Source organism: Ursus americanus, chromosome 33 (genome assembly GCF_024610735.1).
Source record: "Ursus americanus isolate L20-20 chromosome 33, mUrsAme1.1.p, whole genome shotgun sequence".
NCBI lineage: Eukaryota > Metazoa > Chordata > Mammalia > Carnivora > Ursidae > Ursus > Ursus americanus.
Genome location: NC_142159.1, coordinates 9398643 through 9420290, shown reverse-complemented (window position 1 = coordinate 9420290; position 21648 = coordinate 9398643). Strand labels below are relative to the sequence as shown.

The 21648-nt window shown below is 38.3% G+C and overlaps 1 protein-coding gene across 11 annotated transcripts in view; it reads left to right on the top strand.

The window, feature by feature from the left end:
• EPB41 (erythrocyte membrane protein band 4.1) overlaps window positions 1–21648 on the top strand; it is a 189843-nt gene that overhangs the window by 76655 nt on the left and 91540 nt on the right. For all 11 annotated transcript variants that reach the window (XM_045782662.2, XM_045782668.2, XM_045782673.2 and 8 more), the window contains exons 2-4: window positions 8009–8486; window positions 14065–14277; window positions 16570–16674. In XM_045782662.2, coding sequence (XP_045638618.1) covers window positions 8009–8486; window positions 14065–14277; window positions 16570–16674 — 796 coding nt within the window. The remainder of the gene's footprint in view (window positions 1–8008; window positions 8487–14064; window positions 14278–16569; window positions 16675–21648) is intronic.

Sequence of the window (21648 nt, the reverse complement as noted above, 5' to 3'; positions counted from 1 at the left end):
TCTTTCACTTTCTCCCCATTCCCTCTTCACATACACTCTGTGGAAAGAGAAATATGTACATGAGCGGGGGATTGGAAACTGGTGGGAATGGAGGTGATCTTGGCCAGATTGAGTAGCTTGTCCATAAATTAACAGATAGAGGCTTCTTTAGCAGAGAACAGTGAAGAAGAAACATCTGCAGTACCAAGTTTTAGAAAGAGAGATAGTATTCTGGGAATTTACAATAGAATCACTACCCTGTTGTGTATTAATAGTTTTATTAAAGCATGGCTTGGGTCTGTGATCTGAGGTGAATTTTTTTTTTAAAGATTTTATTTATTTATTTGACAGAGAGAGACAGCCAGAGAGAGAGGGAACACAAGCAGGGGGAGTGGGAGAGGAAGAAGCGGCTCCCAGCAGAGGAGCCTGATGTGGGGCTGGATCCCAGGACTCTGGGATCACGCCCTGAGCCGAAGGCAGACACTTAATGACTGAGCCACCCAGGCGCCCCTGAGGTGAATTTTTAAACCTCCCAGAACCTGTCTATTTATCTGGGAAATGAACACCTACCTTGTAGAGTAGTTGTAAGCATGATAACGTATGTAGGGTAGTGGGTGGTATTTACTAGCTACTCAGTAAACGTTATCTACTATTATTTCTGTTAGAATTAATTTTCTATGGTAACTCTATTCTAACCTTACTTCCTTCTACTTCCCGTTTGTAGCCTTATTCCAACCAGTAGTGACTACTCACTAGTTCCTGAATAGTTACAGTATTCTTAGTCAGGCCAGTTCCCTTGTCTGCAATTCCATTGAAGAAACTTCAGGTTTCTTATACTCACCCTTCAAGGTATAACTTAAAAACCACTTTTTCTGTGGTGCCTGGGTGGCTCAGTTTGTTAAGTGTCTGAGTCTTGATCCGCTCAGGTCTTGATCTGGTAGTCATGAGTTGGAGCCCTCCGTGCTAGGCGTGGAGCCTACTTAAAACAGTCTTCTCCACATGGCCTTTTGTGATCATTCTAATTGAAAGTTCTTACTTTAGGGGCGCCTGGGCGGCTCAGTTGGTTAAGTATCTGTCTTTGCCTCAGGTCATGATCCCGGGGACCTGGAATAGAGCCCTGCGTTGGGCTCTCTGCTAAGCAGGGAGCCTGCTTCCCTCTCCCTCTGCCCCTCCCCCTGCTTGTGCACTCTCTCTTTCTCGTTCTCTTGAATATATAAAATTAAAAAAAAAAAAGAAAGTTCTTACTTTATACTTTTCTAAAGCTTAATTGGTTCCACTCATGAGGCCTCGTCTGATTAAGCACCAGGTACTGCCGGTGTTTTAGTTGTTTATATATACAGGTTGCCCCTACTATCTGAAAGTAGAATATTCCTAGGAAGCCTTTTTGTAAGCCGAAATGGTGAAAAGCAAAGAAGCAATTACCATTCATTTATATGGAAAAATTTTTGAGTGTTCCCAGACCCCCAAAATAACCACTTTTCTGATATCTTAGGACACATCTTGCTAATAGGTGCACAAAATAAGTTGAGACAAAGCACAGATAGATGCTCATAGACACAGTTCAAAACTGTGGTGACTTGATGCTGAGATGCCGAGCGTAGTTCCCGGGAAGGAGCTTGGTGGTTCACCCTGTCGCTGCTCAGGGTGTGTGCTGCCTCTGTAATGGCTTGCTGCAAAACAGATGCTGGGGCCACCTGGGTGGCTCAGTTGGTTAAGTGTCTGACTCTTGATCTCAGCTCAGGGCTTGATCTCAGGGTCGTGAGTTCAAGCCCCCCATTGGGCTCCACGCTAGGCTACTAAAAAATTAATTAATTAATTAATTAATTAATGGCCTACCTTCTCCAAAAAAAAAAGAGAAAGAAACACAAATGCTGAATGCCATTTTTGCTTTTTTTCGTAAAAGTGCAAATCCTCTTTAGACTTCTTTCAGTTAGTGAAAACAGGCGTAGATGGTCCCCAGTTTATGATGGTTTGAGTTACAGTTGTTCTGACTTCACAATAGTGCATTCAGTGGAAACTACACTTTGAATTTTGAATTTTGGTTTTTTCCTGGGCTAGCGGTATGTAATACCATACTCCTGTGATGCTGAGAAGCAGTGGCAGTGAGCCACAGTTCACAGCCACACAAACATGAGCGTAAACAGCCAATACACTTAACACCATTCTGCAGCCAGTTTTTCACTTTCAGTACAGCATTCAATAAATTACATGAGATATTCAACACTTTATAATGCGGTAGGCTTTGTGTTAGATGATGTTGCCTAACTGTAGGCTAATGTCAGTGTTCTGAGCACGTGTAAGGTAGGCCAAACTATGACGTTCTGGGGGTTAAGTGCACTCTCAACTTAGAATATTTCAGTTCACTGTGGGCTTATCAGGACATAACTGCATCATAAGTGGAGGAAGAGCTGTACTAACGGGGGTCTTTTTTAAATAAGCAAAGTGGCATAACTCAAACTTTTGAAAAGCGGGGGAATCCCTGTATGTCTTGTTTCCCTAAGAATTGTATATTATTATTCTTGGGTCACTTTCAGTTGGTAAACCCAAACCTTATACGTGATTCGCACTCGGTAAACCTTGATAGATGTTTACTAATTTGAAGAGTATTACTAATACCTAAATCATTACACTTCATCCATAAACTGTGATTGTAAGGAATTTTCTTAGTGGTGCCAAACTGTAGTGTTTTTTCAAAGTTTTCCACCCAAGAAGCATTAATGGAGCACTGACTGTACTAATGTCAGAGAGAGGCACAAAAAAGATGAAAGATATTGTCTGGCCCTTGCAAATCTGCTCAGTATCAGACTTTCAAAGATCTGATTTGCCTGAAGTCAGCAGATGCACACTATTAAAACAAGTGTATCTTGTTTTATACCAGATGGGGTGTAATTCCAAGGGTTTGGAAGGTTAGGATTGAGATGGAATGGGAACTCATTGCTTTGTCTAAAGTGCTTTTTTTTTTTTTTTTTTGAATCAAAGACCTCTTTCTGACATTAAGTAAATAGATACCTCCTTTTGGATTTTGTATCCAGAATGAAAGGAATATCATTTACTGCAAACAGGAAGGGCCTGTTTGTAGAGCATTAATCCTGTCTTTGCTGCTTGGTTTCTTTATATCTTTTCCTCTGGTTACCCATCTTATCATTTGTAACAGGAAGAACTTAGCTGCAGGTGTAACATATTTGTCAGGGTGAGTTTATTTGAGCTTTTAGTAAATGGTCCATAGGATATTTTCTTTCTGCCGTTTAGTTTTTGTTTAATTCTAATCAGCCTCAGAGCTAACTGGAGATACTTGCCTGGTTTATTGTTTGCATTTAATATTCTCTCTACTCTCATCCTCCCCTTTTGTGGTGCTTACTAATAGTGTTGCTACCCATGTGTGTGTGGCTGGTAAGAACATGCATGAAAACATTCCTTAATAATTTATTTTTATTTTTCCTTGCATACTCTGAATTGTAGTATCCCTCCTGAATACTAACTACATTGTCTGATTTCCTGATTGTTTTCCTGCATTTAATATATGATATTACCTAAATATATGGTAATATATGATATTACCATTCAGTATGTTCCTTGCAATAGAATTCTTTTGCCCTTCTGCTTGTATGCCTGTTCCTTATATTGTGCTCTAAGCCGTTCTTTACTTATGTTCGGTTTTTTACATGTCCAGTTATATGGCAAAATGTGTCAGTTTTGCACTGATAGATGTTACTCTCTAATTCTTTATTCATGTCTTTTTTTATTTAAAAATATTTATTGAGCACTTAATATTTATCAGACACTTCTATGTATTTGTGAGTTTCTGCTAGATAAGACAGAGACACTGCCCTCTTGTGTTGTACATGCTATTTTGGAGGGCAGACAATTCAGAAAAAAGGAAAAAAGAAAAGTAAATAAGCAAGATAATTTTAGACAATAAGTGCTTTGCAGAGAGTTAAAATACGGTGATTTGATAGTGTTTTGGTGGCTAATTCTTCAAAGTTTGAGTATAGTTGATATACAATATTATATAATAATTCCACTATTGAGTGCTTACCCAAAGGAAATGAAAATACTAATTTGAAAAGATATATGCACCCCTATGTTTATTGCACCATTATTTACAATAACCAAGATATGGATGCAACCTAAATGTCCATCAGTAGAGAAATGGATAAGGAAGATATAAATATATATAATGGAATATTACGCAGCCATAAAAAGATGAGCTTGTGTCATTAAACATGACATGGACTTAGAGGGTATTATGCTAAGTGAAATAAGTCAGACTGAGAAAGACAAATACCATACAATTTCACTCATAAGTGGAATCTAAAACAATAACAAAACAACAATGAATGAATAAACAAATAGCAAGCAGAATCAGACCTACAAATACAGAGAACAAACTGATGGTTGCCAGAGGGGAGGAGGTTAGAGGGTTGGGCAAAATGGGTGAAAGGGAGGGAGATACAGGCTTCCTGTTCTGGAATAAGTAAGTCACGGGCTTAAAAGACACAGTAAAAGGGATACAATCAGTGATATTGTAACGGCGATGTATTGAGACAGACGACAGCTACACTTGTGGTGAACATAACATAAGGTATAAATTTGTTGAATCACTTTGTTCATATACCTTGATCATTCATTCCTAAATGCGTCAAAGAGATCATACCGGTGGAGATACCAAGATCACTGACTCTGGGCAAGTGTCATGACTTCTTGGACAATTTGGAATTGCCTTAGCTCTACAGTTAAAATTTTCAATTAACTTTTGATGAAGCAACACAAAGAATTCTGGAAGATGTTAATGGTTCAGCTTCCACGTTTAACAGTATGTTGCATTCTGTGCTTCATTCATTAATTCAGCAGGTGTTTGTTGAACATTTCTTCTGTCAAGTATTTTTCACTGTTCATATTCTGCTTTCTAAAAGTAGCTTTTTACCATCTTTATTTCTTAGGCATTGGAACATGAGTATGTTCCAAAAGTAATAGTGTTTTTTTTATGCCTTGCTACTCAAAGAGTGGCCATTGGGCCAGCAGCGTTGGCAACATCTGGGAGCTTGTTAGAAATGCAGAATCTCAGGCTCCATTCCAGACTTGCTGAATCAGAATCAAGATTGCTAGGTGATTCGATGCACATTAAAATTTAACAAGTACATATATAGCATATGGATTGTTACCATCTGTGTGTGTTTTTTTTTAAACAATTGAGTACTTTTACTCATTCAGCTACTTTCTTAGAGACTCCCTTTCATGTGAAAGCAATGATAGGAATATCCTTAGACGATCTTTTCTATTTTTAAAACTTCATGAAAAAAATTGTAAAACACAGGAGTAAGTAAATACTCTTCATTTACAAAAAGAGGCAAGTAAAAGACCGTTAGAAGTGGGGCTTAGGGGCGCCTGGGTGGCGCTGTCGTTAAGCGTCTGCCTTCAGCTCAGGGCGTGATCCCAGCGTTGGGGGATCGAGCCCCACATCGGGCTCCACCACTGGGAGTCTGCTTCTTTCTCTCCCACCCCCCCTGCTTGTGTTCCCTCTATAGCTGGCTGTCTCTCTGTCAAATAAATAAATAAAATCTTAAAAAAAAAAAAAAAGTGGGGCTTAAGTGGTTTTCATATCTGCTAAAACTTTCACAAAAGATTTGTATTTTTAAAAGTTGGTCTTTATGAGAGACCTTGTTGCAAAATCTGTTGTATGGGAAGGTTTTAATGGGAAGTGGTCTCGGTACCTTTTCCATAGAGTGCATTAGATAAAGTCATATCTGAAACCTGTGGAAAATAATGCTAAGTTCTCATCCTGTCCTCTCTTTATTTTTGCAAAGGTAGCATGAGGTAAACTGATGCCCTCAAATCAAATCATTACTCTTCTAGACTATATAGAAGTTTGATATCCAGGGGGCGCCTGGGTGGCACAGCGGTTAAGCGTCTGCCTTCGGCTCAGGGCGTGATCCCGGTGTTATGGGATCGAGCCCCACATCAGGCTCCTCTGGTAGGAGCCTGCTTCTTCCTCTCCCACTCCCCCTACTTGTGTTCCCTCTCTCGCTGGCTGTCTCTATCTCTGTCAAATAAATAAAATAAAAAAATCTTAAGAAAAAAAAGAAGTTTGATATCCAGGTTTTCTTTCTGGTTGTTTGATTACTTAGAGATCAAAGAAAAAGACTTTTGGAAAAGTCAGTTGTCTACTCCTAATATGAGGAGGAACTGATGACAATTTTATGTTTTTATTTAAGTACAAGTGTACCTCACTCAAGGGTAACAAATTAAGGATGTAGATTGGTTGGTAAATGTTTTAAATAGTGTTTATAAAGACTGAATTGCATATTTTATGAGCACAGAGTAATTTTTATGACTTAGTAAATGAGAATAGAAAATGTGCTTTGGTGAATTTTTTATTGCTTAAAATATTTTAATATTTATGTTGCTTAAAATAGTTGCCAGGAGAAATACATCATAGGTGGAGAGAACAGCAAGTGCGAAGAGCCTGAGAAGGAAATGAGCTAAATATAGTTCATTAATTTGGATTGTGAACATTCAAATAAAATTACTTCATCTAAATAGTGTGAAGCAGATGTGAAGAGAATGTAAATGCTACGTTTTGAGTGGAGTGCTTTTAAGTATAGCAGTGAATCAAAGTGTGAGATCATCAATAGTCAACTGTATGTCCTGGTGTCACAAAAGTTTCTTGTGTGTTGGTTATTCTTTTTTTTTTTTTTAAGATTTTATTTATTTATTTTAGAGAGACAAAGAGCATGAGCAGGGGGGAGTAGAGGGAGAGGGACAAGCAGACTCCATGCTGAGCACAGAGCCCAGCTCAGGGCTCGATCCCAGGACCCTAGATCATGATCTGAGCTGAAGTCAGACGCTTAACTAACTGAGCCACCCAGGCACCCCTGGTTATTCTTTAGTAAACTAGATGTGACAATGTTCTTCGGCTGTGATTGTGAGACCTGACTAATAATACTGGGATTTTGAGATCAAGAGGCTAGAAACCAACAAGTTTGAAATATGTGAGCTCTATAGCCTGCCTTCTCTCTTTTGCTTCTCTCTTCAGCATTTGCTTTCTAAATATGTGTTCTCTAAACTTTATTTTCTTTTTGAGATTTTATTCATTTATTTATTTGAGAGAGAGAGAGAGAGATAGCGAGAGACGAACAAGCTGGGAGGAGAGGGAGAAGCAGACTCCCTGCTGAGCAGGGAGTCCGATGCGGGGCTCAGTCCCAGGATCCTGGGATCAAGACCTGAGCCGAAGGCAAATGCCTAACCCACTGAGCCACCCAGGTGCCCCTAAATCTGTCTTCTCTGTTTTGTTTCTTTATTTTTCTTTTATTTTTCTCTATTGTAATAACTTCACTGTCTACTCTTAAAAATGCTGAGCATTGAAAATCATATTTTTCCGAAGGAAAAAAGTCTTAAAGGACTTGAAGTAGGATACTTCTGCAAGAGGCTAATTTAGTATTGTAACATGAAAATTTAAGGATTTTTTGGTAATCATATACTTGTCATTACTATCTGATAAATGATCAGAATTCTGCATTTGCTGTTCTTAATAGAGAAGTCTATGTGTTCTAAGAAATATAAAGAAAAAGAACAATAAAGAGTTGGAGACCTTTTAATCTCATCATTTCTTGGGGTGTGGAGACGTTTGCAAAGGATAATTCCTGCAAACTTTGCACCTTTATTAGATTGATACCTTCAATACGTAGCATACAAATAAGATCTTTTTTAGGAAGGATAAAATGGTATCTGCTATATACAGTTCAGAGCCTTGGATTTGAAATATGCATTTCACTAAGTTGGCCTCAAGGGTAAGGTAATTTCTCCATGTGCATATATTTAGCAAGTCAAAGCATTAATAATTTATTCAGAATGTATAGGTGAGATATTTTGTACTGTAATGGAAAGTCTCATGCTTAATGGACTGAAGTACTGTCCATTGGTGATTAAATACCTAAATATATTAATTTTGGCACACTTGACATGATTTAGGGTTTTGCCTGCGGCAATCGGTTTTGATTATAAGAGCTCCCCTTTTCTGTCTTTTTAATAGCAACATCATGACAACAGAGAAGAGTTTAGTGGCCGAAGCTGAAAATTCACAGCACCAACAACAGAAGGAAGAAGGTGAGGGAGCCACGAATTCAGGCCAGCAAGAAACTCAGCTGGAAGAGGCTTCCCAAGAGGCAGCTGAGGGAGATAATCAGTGTGAGCAGAAGCTGAAAACATCTAATGGAGATACTCCGACACATGAAGACTTAACCAAGAACAAGGAGCGGACATCAGAAAATAGGGGCCTGTCACGGCTGTTCTCCTCATTTCTCAAAAGGCCTAAGTCTCAGGTTTCTGAGGAAGAAGGTAAAGACGTAGAGTCAGCGAAGGAGAAATGTGAAGGAGGTCAGAAAGAGATAGAATTTGGAACCAGTCTTGATGAAGAGATCATCTTAAAAGCCCCAATTGCAGCTCCTGAACCTGAACTCAAAACAGACCCATCCTTGGATCTTCATTCTTTAAGCAGTGCAGAAACACAGGTAGGCGTGTGCAGATGTGTGGGAGGTGTGGAATGAAGACACGTTATACACTTTATTTTCCACTTAGTAACATTTGGTGTTATTTCCTGCTAACCAGTTGACTTAGGCATTGATAGGAATAAGTCCCATGAAGCTTTGGAATTTCTGTTGTAAAGAAATTAATGTCGTCAATGGAAACTTGACTTTTTAAAAGAACACTCTATACTTTTATATTTGCATGTTATAAATCAAAGAAAACAAAATGAAAGAAAAGTATTTATCAAATGAGTTTATTCAGCCTATGTATCAGTTAGCTGTGATAATAGAGCAAGTCCAAGATTTTTAATGAGGGCGGGGAAAGTGAGGTGGTTTAAAGTTCTTTTTGTTGGAATTATTAGGAATGGGACAGTTTATCTGCAAACGTGGTCCTTTTATGAAAATCCTCAAAGAAGCCATGTAATAGATTCATGCCATCCGGAGGTATATGCTAGGTTTGAGCCATGCCTGCCTAATTTTTATTGTTTTCTCCAACCAGATCATATTATCAGAGTGTAAGTTATAGATAAGGAAGGCCAGCTCTTTTATCACCTTTGTAATATACAGTAGTTTGGGGCCTTAATTGTGTCTCAGTGATGTCTTGCTATTCAGAGTGGTCATTGGGTTAGCAGCATTGGCAGTCTCTGGGAGATTGTTGGAAATGCAGAATCTCAGGCTCTGCCCCAGACTTGCCGAATCAGAATCTGTATTTGAACAAAGATTGCAGGGTAATTTGATGCACATTAAAGTTTAACAAGCACATATATAGCATGTACTAAACATGAGTTGTGAATTTATTTATCTGTCCAAAAAAACATTCGCAAGTATTAGTACTGTAACTCAAACTATTTTCTAGGCATCCTGTTTGCTTTTAGACTTAATACCTACAAATTGAAAGCTATTTTAAAGGTGTTTTTATTTCTGAAGCATGTGAGCATTATTTGCATTGTTGAAAGTATAAATCCTGTATGTTTTTGTTATAGGTCTCAGGTTTGGGCTACACCATTTTATTAGATCTTTCTAAAAATATTACATGTATTTCTAGAAATATTACTTGGATATTAAAAGTGCTAACAGTAAAATTTAGGATAAAGTTGTAATTACATACTTGCTGTTTGTGAAATAAGTTGAAAAGAAGATTTACTATATAGTGTAATAGTAAATGTGCAGGCTATATGGGGCACCTGAGTGGCTCAGTCAGTTAAGCGTCTGCCTTTGGCTCAGGTCGTGATCCCAGAGTCCTGGGATCGAGCCCTCCATTGGGTTCTCTGCTTAGCGGGGAGCCTGCTTCTCCCTCTCTCCCTCCCTCTGCCTGCCACTCTGCCTACTTGTGTTCTCCTCCTCTTTCTCAAATGAATAAATAAAATCTCTAAAAACAAATAAACATACATGCAGGCTGTGAAATCAGTCTAGAAATCATAGCCGAGTGACACTTTTGTTTTATTAGTTTCCTTCTCTATGCAATGAGGATAAAATTCACTTCCTTTGGCTATTAGAGGATTAAACAAGATAAAAATGGAAGGCCCTTAAGACATTTCCTGCCACTCATTAAATGTTAGTTATGATTACTCAGTTAATCAGCATGAACAGTAAAGCAAAGAAACCCTATGTATCTTAATATCATTAATTGAATTTTATTTTAGAAATACCAAAAGAGTTAAATTACAGTATCTTTCAGGAAGACTTGTACTTTGAGGAGGTTTTTAACTGCCTTTTTTCTCCTCTGCTTTATGTAGGGAAAAATCCGTATTTTGGTTTAGTTAGCGTTTGAATCAGGGTTAGTCTGTTTTATCTAAACATCATAGCATTTGTACTGAAGTTGAAACGGATGATGGACAAAGTTAATTTTAGATTTAACTAAAGTCTCATTCATTGAAACTTTATTAAATCATATTCGTGATAAATTGTATGCAGGTGTTTATATATAAAGAAAAAGAAAATAAATTAGTACTGTTAATAAATTTCAAGGAGATAGTGTTTATTTTATTTATTTATTTTTTTAAAGATTTTATTTATTTATTTGACAGAGAGAGAGACAGTCAGCAAGAGAGGGAACACAAGCAGGGGGAGTGGGAGAGGAAGAAGCAGGCTCATAGCGGAGGAGCCTGATGTGGGGCTCGATCCCATAATGCCGGGATCACGCCCTGAGCCGAAGGCAGATGCTTAACCACTGAGCCACCCAGGTGCCCCTCAAGGAGATATTGTTTAAAGGAGAAAACTATTTTGGGCTTTTTAGAAGCTAGTAATTATAATCAAAACCTTGTGGATCAGAACCTTGTAGGTAAAGGTTTATTTGTTTAACCATATTTCTGTATGTGTGATAGAGTTTCACTTGAGTGGTCCTTTTCTATCCAGGTTTTTAAAAAGTGAGTTTGCATCATAGGACTGTACCAGTCTTATGTATGGTACCTTGGATTTTTCAGAAGCCATATTTCAGTTTTTAATGTTTATTTATTCATTCAACAAATATGTATTGAAAACCTACTATGTGTGCCAGGTCCTAAGCTGGGTATCATTGGTACAGTATGACATGAATTCTGGAGCCAGACTGGTATGTCATTTATTAACTGAATGATGCTGGACAAGTTACTTTAACTGCTCGGGCTTCTTTCCTTTTCCTTTTTTTTTTTTTTTTTTTTTTGAATTTTAATTCCAGTATAGTTGACATACAGTGTTCTGTCAGTTTCAGATGTACAATATGGTGAATTGAGAGTCCTATACATTACTCAGTGCTCATCATGATAAGTGTTCTTGATCCCCTTCACCTATTTTTTTTTTTGCAATTGGGTTATTTTAATTTTTTTCATATCATAAACTTAATTTCTTTTTTTAAAGTTTTATTTTAATTCCAGTGTAGTTAACATGCACTGTTATATTAGTTTGAGGTGTATAATATAATGTTTCAGCAATTCCATGTTAGTGCTCATCACGATAAGTGTGCTCTTAATCCCCCTTCCCCTATTCCCACTATTCCCCACTCCCACCAACCATCTGTTTGTTCTCTATAGTTAAGTCTGTTTTAGTTTGTCTCTCTTTTCTTTTCTCTTTGTTTGTTTTGTTTCTTAAATTCCACATATGAGTGAAATCATATGGCATTTCTTTTTCTCTGACTGATTTACTTCACTTAGCATTGTATTCTCTAGATCCATCCATGTGGTTGCAAATGCCAGGGTTTCGTTCTTTTTTATGGCTGAATAATATTCCACGGTAGATATATACCACATCTTCTTTATCCAGTCATCTGTCGATGGACACTTGGGCTGCTTCCATAATTTGGCTATTGTAGATAATGCTGCAGTAAACATAGGGGTGCATATTCTTTGGGTAAATACCCAGTAGCGCAATTACTGGATCGTAGTGTAGTTCTATTTTTAACTTTTTGAGGAACCTCCCTCCTGTTTTCCACAGTGGCTGTACCAGTTTGCATTCCCACCATCACTGCACGAGGGTTCCTTTTTCTCCACATCCTCGTCAACACTTGTTGTTTCTTGTGTTTTTTATTTTAAAGATTTTATTTGTAAACACCCAACGTGGGGCTTGAACTCACGACCCCAAGATGAAGAGTCGAGTGCTCCACCAACTGAGCCAGCCAGATACCCCGTGTTTTTGATTTTAGCCATTCTGATAGGTGCAAGGTGATAGCTCATTGTGGTTTTGATTGACATTTCCCTGATGAGTGATATTGAGCATCTTTTCATGTGTCTATTGGCCATCTGGACATCTTCTTTGGCGAAATTTCTTTTCATGTCTTCTGCCCCTTTTTAAGTTGGATTATTTGTGGGTTTTAGTGTTAAGTTATATAAATTTTTAAACCTTTTTTTTTTTTAAGATTTTATTTATTTATTTGACAGAGAGAGAGACAGCCAGCAAGAGAGGGAGCACAAGCAGGGGGAGTGGGAGAGGAAGAAGCAGGCTCCCACAGAAGAGCCTGACGTGGGGCTCGATCCCAGAATGCCGGGATCACGCTCTGAGCTGAAGGCAGACGCTTAACGACTGAGCCACCCAGGCGCCCCTAAGTTATATAAATTTTTAAATATATTTTTGATGCTAACCTTTTATCAGATACATCATTTGCAAATATCTTCTCCCATTCAGTAGTTTATCTTTTAGTTTTGTTGATTGTTTCCTTTGCTGTGCGGAAGGTTTTTATTTTGATGTAGTCCCAATAGTTTATTTTTGCTTTTGTTTCCTTTGCCTCATCTAGAAAAATGTTGCTACAGCTGTGGCCTCTGTTTTTATCTGTCAGGTGGGGATAATAATAGTCCCCTCCCCATAGGTTTATTATGAGGATAAAATGAGTTCATGTAAGTAATGCTTTTAGAATAGTAACTGTTGTTATTATTATTACTGTAAAACAAATATAATCCCTACTCTTGATGACTTTATAGTCTAATGGAAGAGACAAACAAGTAGTAAATACAAAATAATTATTTATTGTGACAAATGTTGTGAAGGCAATAAACGGGGTACTGACATGAATAGCAGAGTGGAGATAGGATACATAGGATAGCCAACTGAAGGCCTCTCTGAAGAGGTCGCATTTAAAAGGGTCATGAAGGATGGGAAGGAGCCTTTTCGACCACCTTTGATATCTAATTTAGGAGCTAAATAATTAAGTCCTTTTTCCTTTAGGTCTACCATGTATTACAAAAGAAGAGAATTAGTGAGGTTTAGTTAAGAATCTTTCAGTAGTTTTATTATGTTGGAAGTAAGAAAGTATGTGCCAAAATGTTGTTTCAGTTACCTGTATAACTTTGGGATGACTTCATGATAACCCCAGGAAACCCAGATTTCAAGGTCTCTTGCTTCTTTGAATCTTCTTTGCATTGAGCGTGATTGATAAATGGTAGAAAGGAGTTAACTGGCAGTTACAGTTGTTAGCCTAGTTTATATGTTGCTTTATGCTCTTAAATTGGTCCCAAGACTTCCTCTTAGCCATTCATAAGATTTAGAATATGTGATAAATCATATCTCATTTTGCAATTCATAAAGCTACCTTGTTAAAATTGAGGAGCAAGGGGCAGAGATGGTAAGGTTTTCATAAACTTTAATCATATATATAATGGCGGGATGCCTGGGTAGCTCAGTTGGTTATGTGTCTGCCTTCAGCTCAGGTCCTGATCCCAGGGTCCTGGGATCGAGTCCCACATTGGGTATCCTGCTTCTCCCTCTGCCTGCCGCTCCCCCTGCTTGTGCTCTCTTTCTCTCTGACAGATAAATAAAATCTTTAAAAAAGTAATATATAATGGCATAGTCAGGAAGAATATATAATGCTGAGAGCAATAGATTGGTGTCCTGGAGTTTACCTGAAATCTTCATTTATTGATTTGAAAGATAGGATTCTACCCAAGAAGTTTTGAGGATAGCACAATGTATATAGATCTTTTAGGAGATCATAATATCTTTTATAGATAAATAATTTATTTAATCTTAATATCACTTACATTTGTTTTAACAGTTTTTCTTCACTGCATTTATTGGTAGCATTATTATAATTATTAAAATGTATACAGCATATTTTGTGAAATGTCTTTATTACTGACTTGATGTCATGGATATGCAGCCTGCTCAGGAAGAACACAGAGAAGACCCAGACTTTGAAACTAAGGAAGGAGGAGGCCTTGAAGAGTGCTCTAAAATAGAAGTAAAAGAAGAAAGTCCTGAGTCAAAAGCAGAAAGAGAATTAAAAGCTTCCCAGAAATCAATCAGAAGACACAGAAACATGCATTGCAAGGTTTCTTTGTTGGATGACACAGTTTATGAATGTGTTGTGGAGGTGAGTGCATTTTAATTTCCATAGTCAGGACTCTTACAAATTGTTTCATGTAGGGTCGAGTAAGTAGTGCCAGTGACTATTTCTATGGACTGAATGTTAATAGGGAGTTTCTGGAAGTGGAGGTCTGGAAGGATTATGAGTGAGTCATATTTTCTTCTCCAGTTTGTTCTGTATCTGCCAAAACTTGTGAATTGAGCATGTGTTACTTTTATAATCCAAAACAATTTTGTTTAAAAACAACTGGTTGTTATTTATAGAGTGACCTGCCATGACTAGATTTTCTAGATAGCCTCAATTTCTGATATTAGGTCTAGCTATCCCCATAATTACATTTATAAAAAAGTTACTGTGTGGTTATTTCTGCTGTCCCACATCTAAACCTTAATAAGCCTTGGTTTATTCAATGCATTCCTTTAGCCTTATGAAATAGGATATAAAAAATTTAAATCAAGTAATGCCATTTTTTAAAATACTCTGTTATTTTCTGAAAAAATAAGTAATCGAGTCAGGATTGAACAAAAATGTCAGTTACTTGGTTATTCTTTTGCTCAAAGATAAGTTAAAATCCTTAAAAATCTACTAACCATTTCTTTAACTAGAGCAGTAATTATCAATTATGATATGCTTGATATAAGGGAATTGTGATTATTGCCAATAATAGCCTTTATTGATAAGATGTATATAATTCACATATACTTGTATTTTAGGTATGTAATTATGAATTGATTTATTTATATGCAAATGCAAATATAGCAAAGCACTAATAGTCTAAAATATCACACTATATCTATTAATAGACAGTCCCTCTCCAAGTTTCAAAAAAGAAATGAAGAAAAATACACTATTGCACTTTGAAAATAGCTGCTATACCTGGTAACCAGAGACCTACAGTCTACTCTTTCTGCTTCTCACCACTACCTAGTTGAGAGATGAGAAAAGCTATTCCACACATTCTTCCCATTCAGACCGAGGTCCAGATCTGGGTTCTTTATACCTGAAACATTTGGGGGCAGATGTGTTTCAGAATTCAGAATATTTTGGGTTTTAGAAAGGCAGTAAGTACTTATGCTGCGTATTTCATAACACACCGAGGAGGGTGTGTGGCGGGTACCAAGATTCATTCTAAGTTGGGTACTTAAGACCGTAAATAGCCTCGTAAAAGTTCAGGTCAAGATTTGCCTTCAAATGAACTTTGGAATCCCCCCCCCCAAAAAAGCCTAAAATTTTACTTTTTAGAGCTTCTGGATTTTGGAATTATAAATAAGGGAGTAGGGATGTGTATGTGAAGAATTCCCAAATCATTTCTGTCATTTGGAGTGAAAATATAAGAGAGAAAAAATGAAGAAAATGATTACTATAGATGGGTTAAGTCTGAAAATGAATTAACATCTGTGTGAATTATTAACAGTCATTAAAAAGAACTGTGCTCGTTGAGAGGATGTGTGTGTGTCAAAAATGAGTTCTAATTTTTTTTGAAGTATTGTAAAAAATGTATTTCTCAGAGGTCATTAGCATGTTCGGTTTTTTTCAACAATTCCAGTAGATAGGATAGGTATAAATATTCTTATCATTTTACATGTGAGAAAGCTAATGTTCAGAATTATTAATTGAATTGATCTGGGTTATTTAGCTTGTAAATGGAGGAGCCAGTACTTTTGACTATAATCTTAGCCTTTAAGTCAGGCTAAGTTGGAATATTAGTACCCAAATTTGGCAGTGATTTGATTTTCTAGGTAAAGAAACATTAAGAAAACGATTCGTAGCACAACTGAAAAAGCTGCTGCAACAGGTAATGTCTGTAGGGTATCTAGACTTTTTCCTTTTTCAGCAGGGAGCTGAGACGTAGCTCATTCTCTTGGGACATTTGGTCTGAGAATGGTTGCAAGTCTAATGATTTCCATAGTCACTATTAACTGTCAATGTTGACATTAGATTCAGTGAATTTAGGTGGTCATGATGACAGCAGCCCATAGCAGGCTTCAGGAAGTACTGTACCAAAAATAAAGAATGTGATGTGTAAGATGGAGGTAAGGAATGGTCGATGAAGGGAAGGTAAAATTTTGCTTTGAATTCTAGCTCTATTTCCAAGCCACTATAAGTGTGTTGCATATTTCAGATGACAAATTAAGAAACAGGATTTTTATAACCCATATTGTTCTACTTAAACTGTATAAACCATCTGAAAGTGGTAGTAACCAAGGATAAAAGAGGAAATTGGGAAGTGACATCTTATTTTATTTGGTGATACATACAGAAATAAAAGGAAACCTCAAAATACGTATGTCTTTGCAGAAACATGCTAAGGGACAAGATTTGCTTAAACGAGTGTGTGAGCACCTCAATCTCTTGGAAGAGGACTACTTTGGTCTAGCCATTTGGGATAATGCAACCTCTAAGGTGAGGAGACTGCTTGTCAAAATATTTATTTAAATTCTTTTATTGTCACTAAGAGTGTATCTGTGCCTGCCTCTCCAAGATACAGTGTCTTTAAGAGTTATTCTTGCCTATTCTTGTTTCTCAGATTTTCCCCTCTAGAACATTTTAAAGAAAAGGCCATTGCTGATGTGTTCTTTCATCATTGAGAGAAAGTATCTACTGTACTATCTTTTTAAAGGACAGGGGAAGTACAGAGCTATGATGTCCTGATTAGCAAGTAGATACCAATAACTTCATATATTATGCAATTAGTATTGTATCTAATAGTTTCATAGTAAATATTTGTTGAGTGGAGGATATATCAATATTATAATTATAGGATAATTACGATATATAGTTATAATTTGAGAGTAATGTTATAAAAGAGAATAAAGTCCCAATATTATTGAAACAGTCCTACAATGAAGCTGACATTTTCTTCTAGCCCAAAAGGAAATAGTTAACTTTTGAAAGAAGTAAAAGAAAGTGTGAGAACATGGAGGAGGAAGGAAAGGTTAAAAGTCAGGTATTTACTTCAGAAAACTTGAATTATTTCCTAGGCCAATTTACTGAAAATTACAAATATAGCTTAAAATCTAGTGATGAAAACTTTGGTCCGGTTTAATAAGTCTTTGCAGGTGCTATCCTAGATGATATGGATAGGGCTGTGAATAAGATAGACATGGTCCCTGCCCTCTAGATCTTAGAGTTTAGTGTGACGAGTGTTATACAAAAGGAAATACGAGATGTCATGACAGGGTAGGGCCAGGAAAGTCTTCTCAGGGGAGGTGATGCCTGAGCCGAGAACTGAAGGATTAAATGGGCAAGCGAAGTAGAGAGAGAATGGCTTGCATAAAGGCCTAGAATTGAGATAGTGGCATTGGAGGAGCTAGGAGCCTGGCTAAACTTTAATAGGAAGTGAGGAACAGAGTAAGAGATGAATCTGGAGAGCTACACAGGAGCTAGGTCATGGAGAGAGAGTTTTGTATATGACATATTTAAAAGTCGGTTTTGTTGGTTCTTTCTCCAGGGTAATTTATATTTATTAAGAAAAGTTGAGGGGCAGCAGCCTTTAACAACGGCTGACTCTATAGACTGGATTATTTGAGTTAGATAATGGAAACTAGAAGACATGGAATTGCCCTTTGCCTAAATAAAATCTATTTGTAGAACATAGTAGTTACCTAGTAGTTTGCAACAGTTTGTCCTTCCATGTGAGTGACTGTTGGTTCAAGCAGAAGAACTATGTCTGCCAGCACTAGGTTAATATTGTTCTTGAAGGACTTAATCTTTGTCCTTAAAGGCTCAAACCAACGTGTACTGAAGCCTCAAAGTTCCATTAATAAGAGAAGATTGAAGGTAATTAAAAAACAAAACAAACCCCCCCAAACTACAGTGAAAAACATTCAGCAGCTGTGAGCCAGAAAATTCTCCAATGAATCAAGGAAAATACTCTGAAAACTATTTTATGTTGTACAAGCTCAGTGAGATAAAGTTCAATGTTTTTACACTATGGGTGCAAAGGAAAAAAAAAAAAAAGAAAAAGATCGAAGGTTGATTTGAGAATAATTGAGAATGCTTGAATTTGGCAGGTCGGTAAAATCACTGAATACTTACTTAATATAACTGGAAATAACTTCTATGAACCACGCGTAGTTAAATTTTGAGAAGCTAGCTCATCTAAAGACATTCAGCGGAGGAGATTCTTTTCCACTTGCAGCTGAGCTTCTAGGACCCACATTGCTACCAAAACTTTGAGTTGCATTGATAACTTTTCACCCATGTTGACGCCATCCATACTTGTCCTGTCGGCAGGTTTTATTTCCTTTATAATACTTCTCAAAATCTTTACAAGCAAATATTCAGTTGCTTTATTTATAGTCATTTAAATATTTAAGTGTAGAGTGATATTAAAAGTGGCTAATATAAAAGCTGAATAGTAAAGTATAAACCCGGCTGTGTAAAAAAAAAGGCATTATTACCCCTCTTAGGTAAAATATTTCTAGAAGAGAAAAGCTATTGTTTCAGATTCATCATCTAGTTTCAACTTCCCTGATAGTTTATAAGAGACCCTTTTGGGGAAGTCAGTGGGCAAGTGAATCCTGGGAAACATAGGGCTCATCATATTCAGGGCATTTGTCAGGTCTGTAGTAGGGTCCAGGTTTTTACGGGCTGTCCAACAGGAACATGGTCAGAGCTAATGGACTGTTCTCTGTTTTCTGCTTCTAAATTCAGTGAAATAGGTCAAAGCAGAGTTTTTCTTTGGGTTAAAATGAAGGTCTTTGGGCTGATCCAGGAAGTAGGGCATAGAAGGGAAAGCAGAAACTTGCCAAGCAAATCTTGTACAAAAATGAATTTGGGGAAGACCTACCTTAGCATTGGCAGGTTAAAAGGCCAATACCGTAGCAAAAGCCATCTTGGTGATGACAATTCTTCTTCAGTATTCTATCTCTTGAGTCATACTTCTTCAGTATGGATGAATTGCTCTCTCTGCTTATGCATAACTGTCCCTGGTATTTCCTATCACCATCATCCCAGGGATTTGATTTGCCTCACTCCTGTGATGTGTCTCCTATTTCTTTTGTCCTAGTTTTTCCTTGTGTTTTGATAGAGTGCTTCTTCTGAGAAATGACACATGAGACGTAATCTTTTTGAGATGTTATAGGTCTAAAAAAATGTCTTTATTCTTCCCTCACATTTGGTTGTTAGTTTGGTTGGGTCTAGAATTTTACACTTGAAATTATTTGCCATCATAATTTTGATGGCATTGCTCCATTGTCTTCAAGCTTCCAATGTTGCTATTGAGAAGGCCAAAGCCATTCTGATTCGTGATCTTTTGTGTGACCTTCCCTCTGTAGAATTAAGCTAGTAGAATCTTACTGTCTACCTTCCTTCCTGGCCAAAATGGAGGTACCAATTAACTTAAAAACAGTAAGGAGAGGCCCTGTTTCCCCACACTCCTCACCAAACCACAATGGTAGTGGACTTTTTAGTTTTGCCATGTCAATAGAAGGGGAAAACCAGAGCCAGGACTAGCTTTGGAACCACAGCTCCAAATCCATGGTTTATGGAGCCCAGTGCTAACTCTTTGTGGATGACATCTTCCCCTCCCCAAAACACGTAAGGAAAGAGTTCCTCAGCCTTGTAAGTTCTAGCCCAGCGTGGAGCCAATCACCTAGCCAGCTATCTGGAAGAGCCCAACTTAGAAATGCCACCTCTTTGTTGACCCAGGCTGGTGGCAGAGGGGACCATGAGCTAAGGGGAGGGCTCACTCCTGCTCCCCTGGCTGTCAGCCTGATGCTGGCTACATTGATGAAGGAGCAGAATGCGTCTTTGGCCAAAGGCCTAGGTGCAGCTTGGAGCAGTGATGGCCCGCTGTGGCCTGGTTGCCTGGTGCCGTAGGGGGTCGTGACACAGGCTTTGGGTAGCCAATTTGGAGGGGAATGAAAAAGCCTTGGGGCAGTGTGGGCAAGGATAGGGGTGGGCATCGGTGTGATGGTGCGTGTGGCCTTGGGCTACAAGCTTGGAGTGGTAGCAGAAGGCCTTGGGGTGATTGGGGCATGGATGGCGGGGAGGCCACCATGTGGCAGCCGGTAATGGCCAGCTTGGACCGGTAAGAGAAGGCCTTGTCACAGCGATGGTGCGGGGCACTGGGGCCAGACTGCTGGTGGGGTCGGGAAGGTGCCCCTGCAGAAGTGGCAGGCCCTGGAACCCACTGGCTGGGCTTCTGCGGTGAGCCACGGTGGGGGGTGGGGGAGGGCGCTCCTCCCTTGGTTACTGGTTCCTTGCCAGTGGGACTAGGTTGGGTGTCCCCAGCCGTGGACTGTGCGTCTCATTGCAACATCTTGCTGGCCCAGGAGCCCAGAAGTAGGCAATGCTGGTGATTATCAGGCTGATGGGGATAGGGCTGTAGGGCCCTGGCCTTGGTTTAGTCTCAGACCACTGACGCCGCGTGAACTGCTTCCTTCTTGTTGCTAAATTTTATCCCTGGCCTGGAGGGTAGAGGGGGGACCTGTGGAAGACCCCTCCTGCAGTGGGTGCTGCAGCTGCTGAGCTGCCCTCGGACACCGTGGAGTTGCTCTGCCCGTCACGCTATTAGATTTCATTTTAGTTCCCATTACCTATATACATCTACTGTCAGCAAACAGATTTCCAGATGCTCTCTTTAGAAGTATATACAGAGATTCATGAAATGATTAAATGTGTAACACCATTAATGTTTGTTAGTGATTTATCCAAATTTTCTGTCATTCTGAAAACACAAAGGCTACTAGAGTTATGAAATCTCCTGGGGCTCAGTCCCCTCATTTTAGAGATGAGAAAACTGAAACATAAAGGCAGAGTGGCTTCCTCTCAGCTACACAGTCTGTCCCCTCCTGAAACGCCTTGCCTCCTGCTCCTTCCTAAATGATTTTCTTCTTCAGCTTCTTATTCCTCTTTCCTTGATTTATACGTTTCGTTTTTGTTTCCTACCTACAGAATTAATTCCTGTTAAATTACAAAAATTCAACCAAGTAAATTTTAAAGATCTAATTGGCCTTAGTCATCATTTCATGAATTGGGCATTGTTCCAGCTAGCAAGTGGACGGCAGCTTTGACAGCCTACAGGAAAGGAAAGGTTTTTTAAGGTAGAGAGGGAGTGGAAAAGAAGAAATTAGTAGGAAAGAATCCACTGTTTTAGGCACGGTCACCTTCCAAGGGGAACAGAAAGGGTCTATTAGTAAATATCTTAGTGCTGACCAGGAAATTCCCATGTTGACTAGTCAAAGGTTACATTTCTGGGTGGTTGAAACTGTAGTTAAGTTAGATAGATATTAAGTCTTGGGGCCTGACTTGGGGCCTTAACCTAAGGGCTTATGGTTTTCTTTTTAACTTAATTCCTCAAACCGTGGGGAAAAAATGTGAACCAAAATAAAAACGGAGATGACTATACTCTTCCAGTCCCAGTCTGTTGTC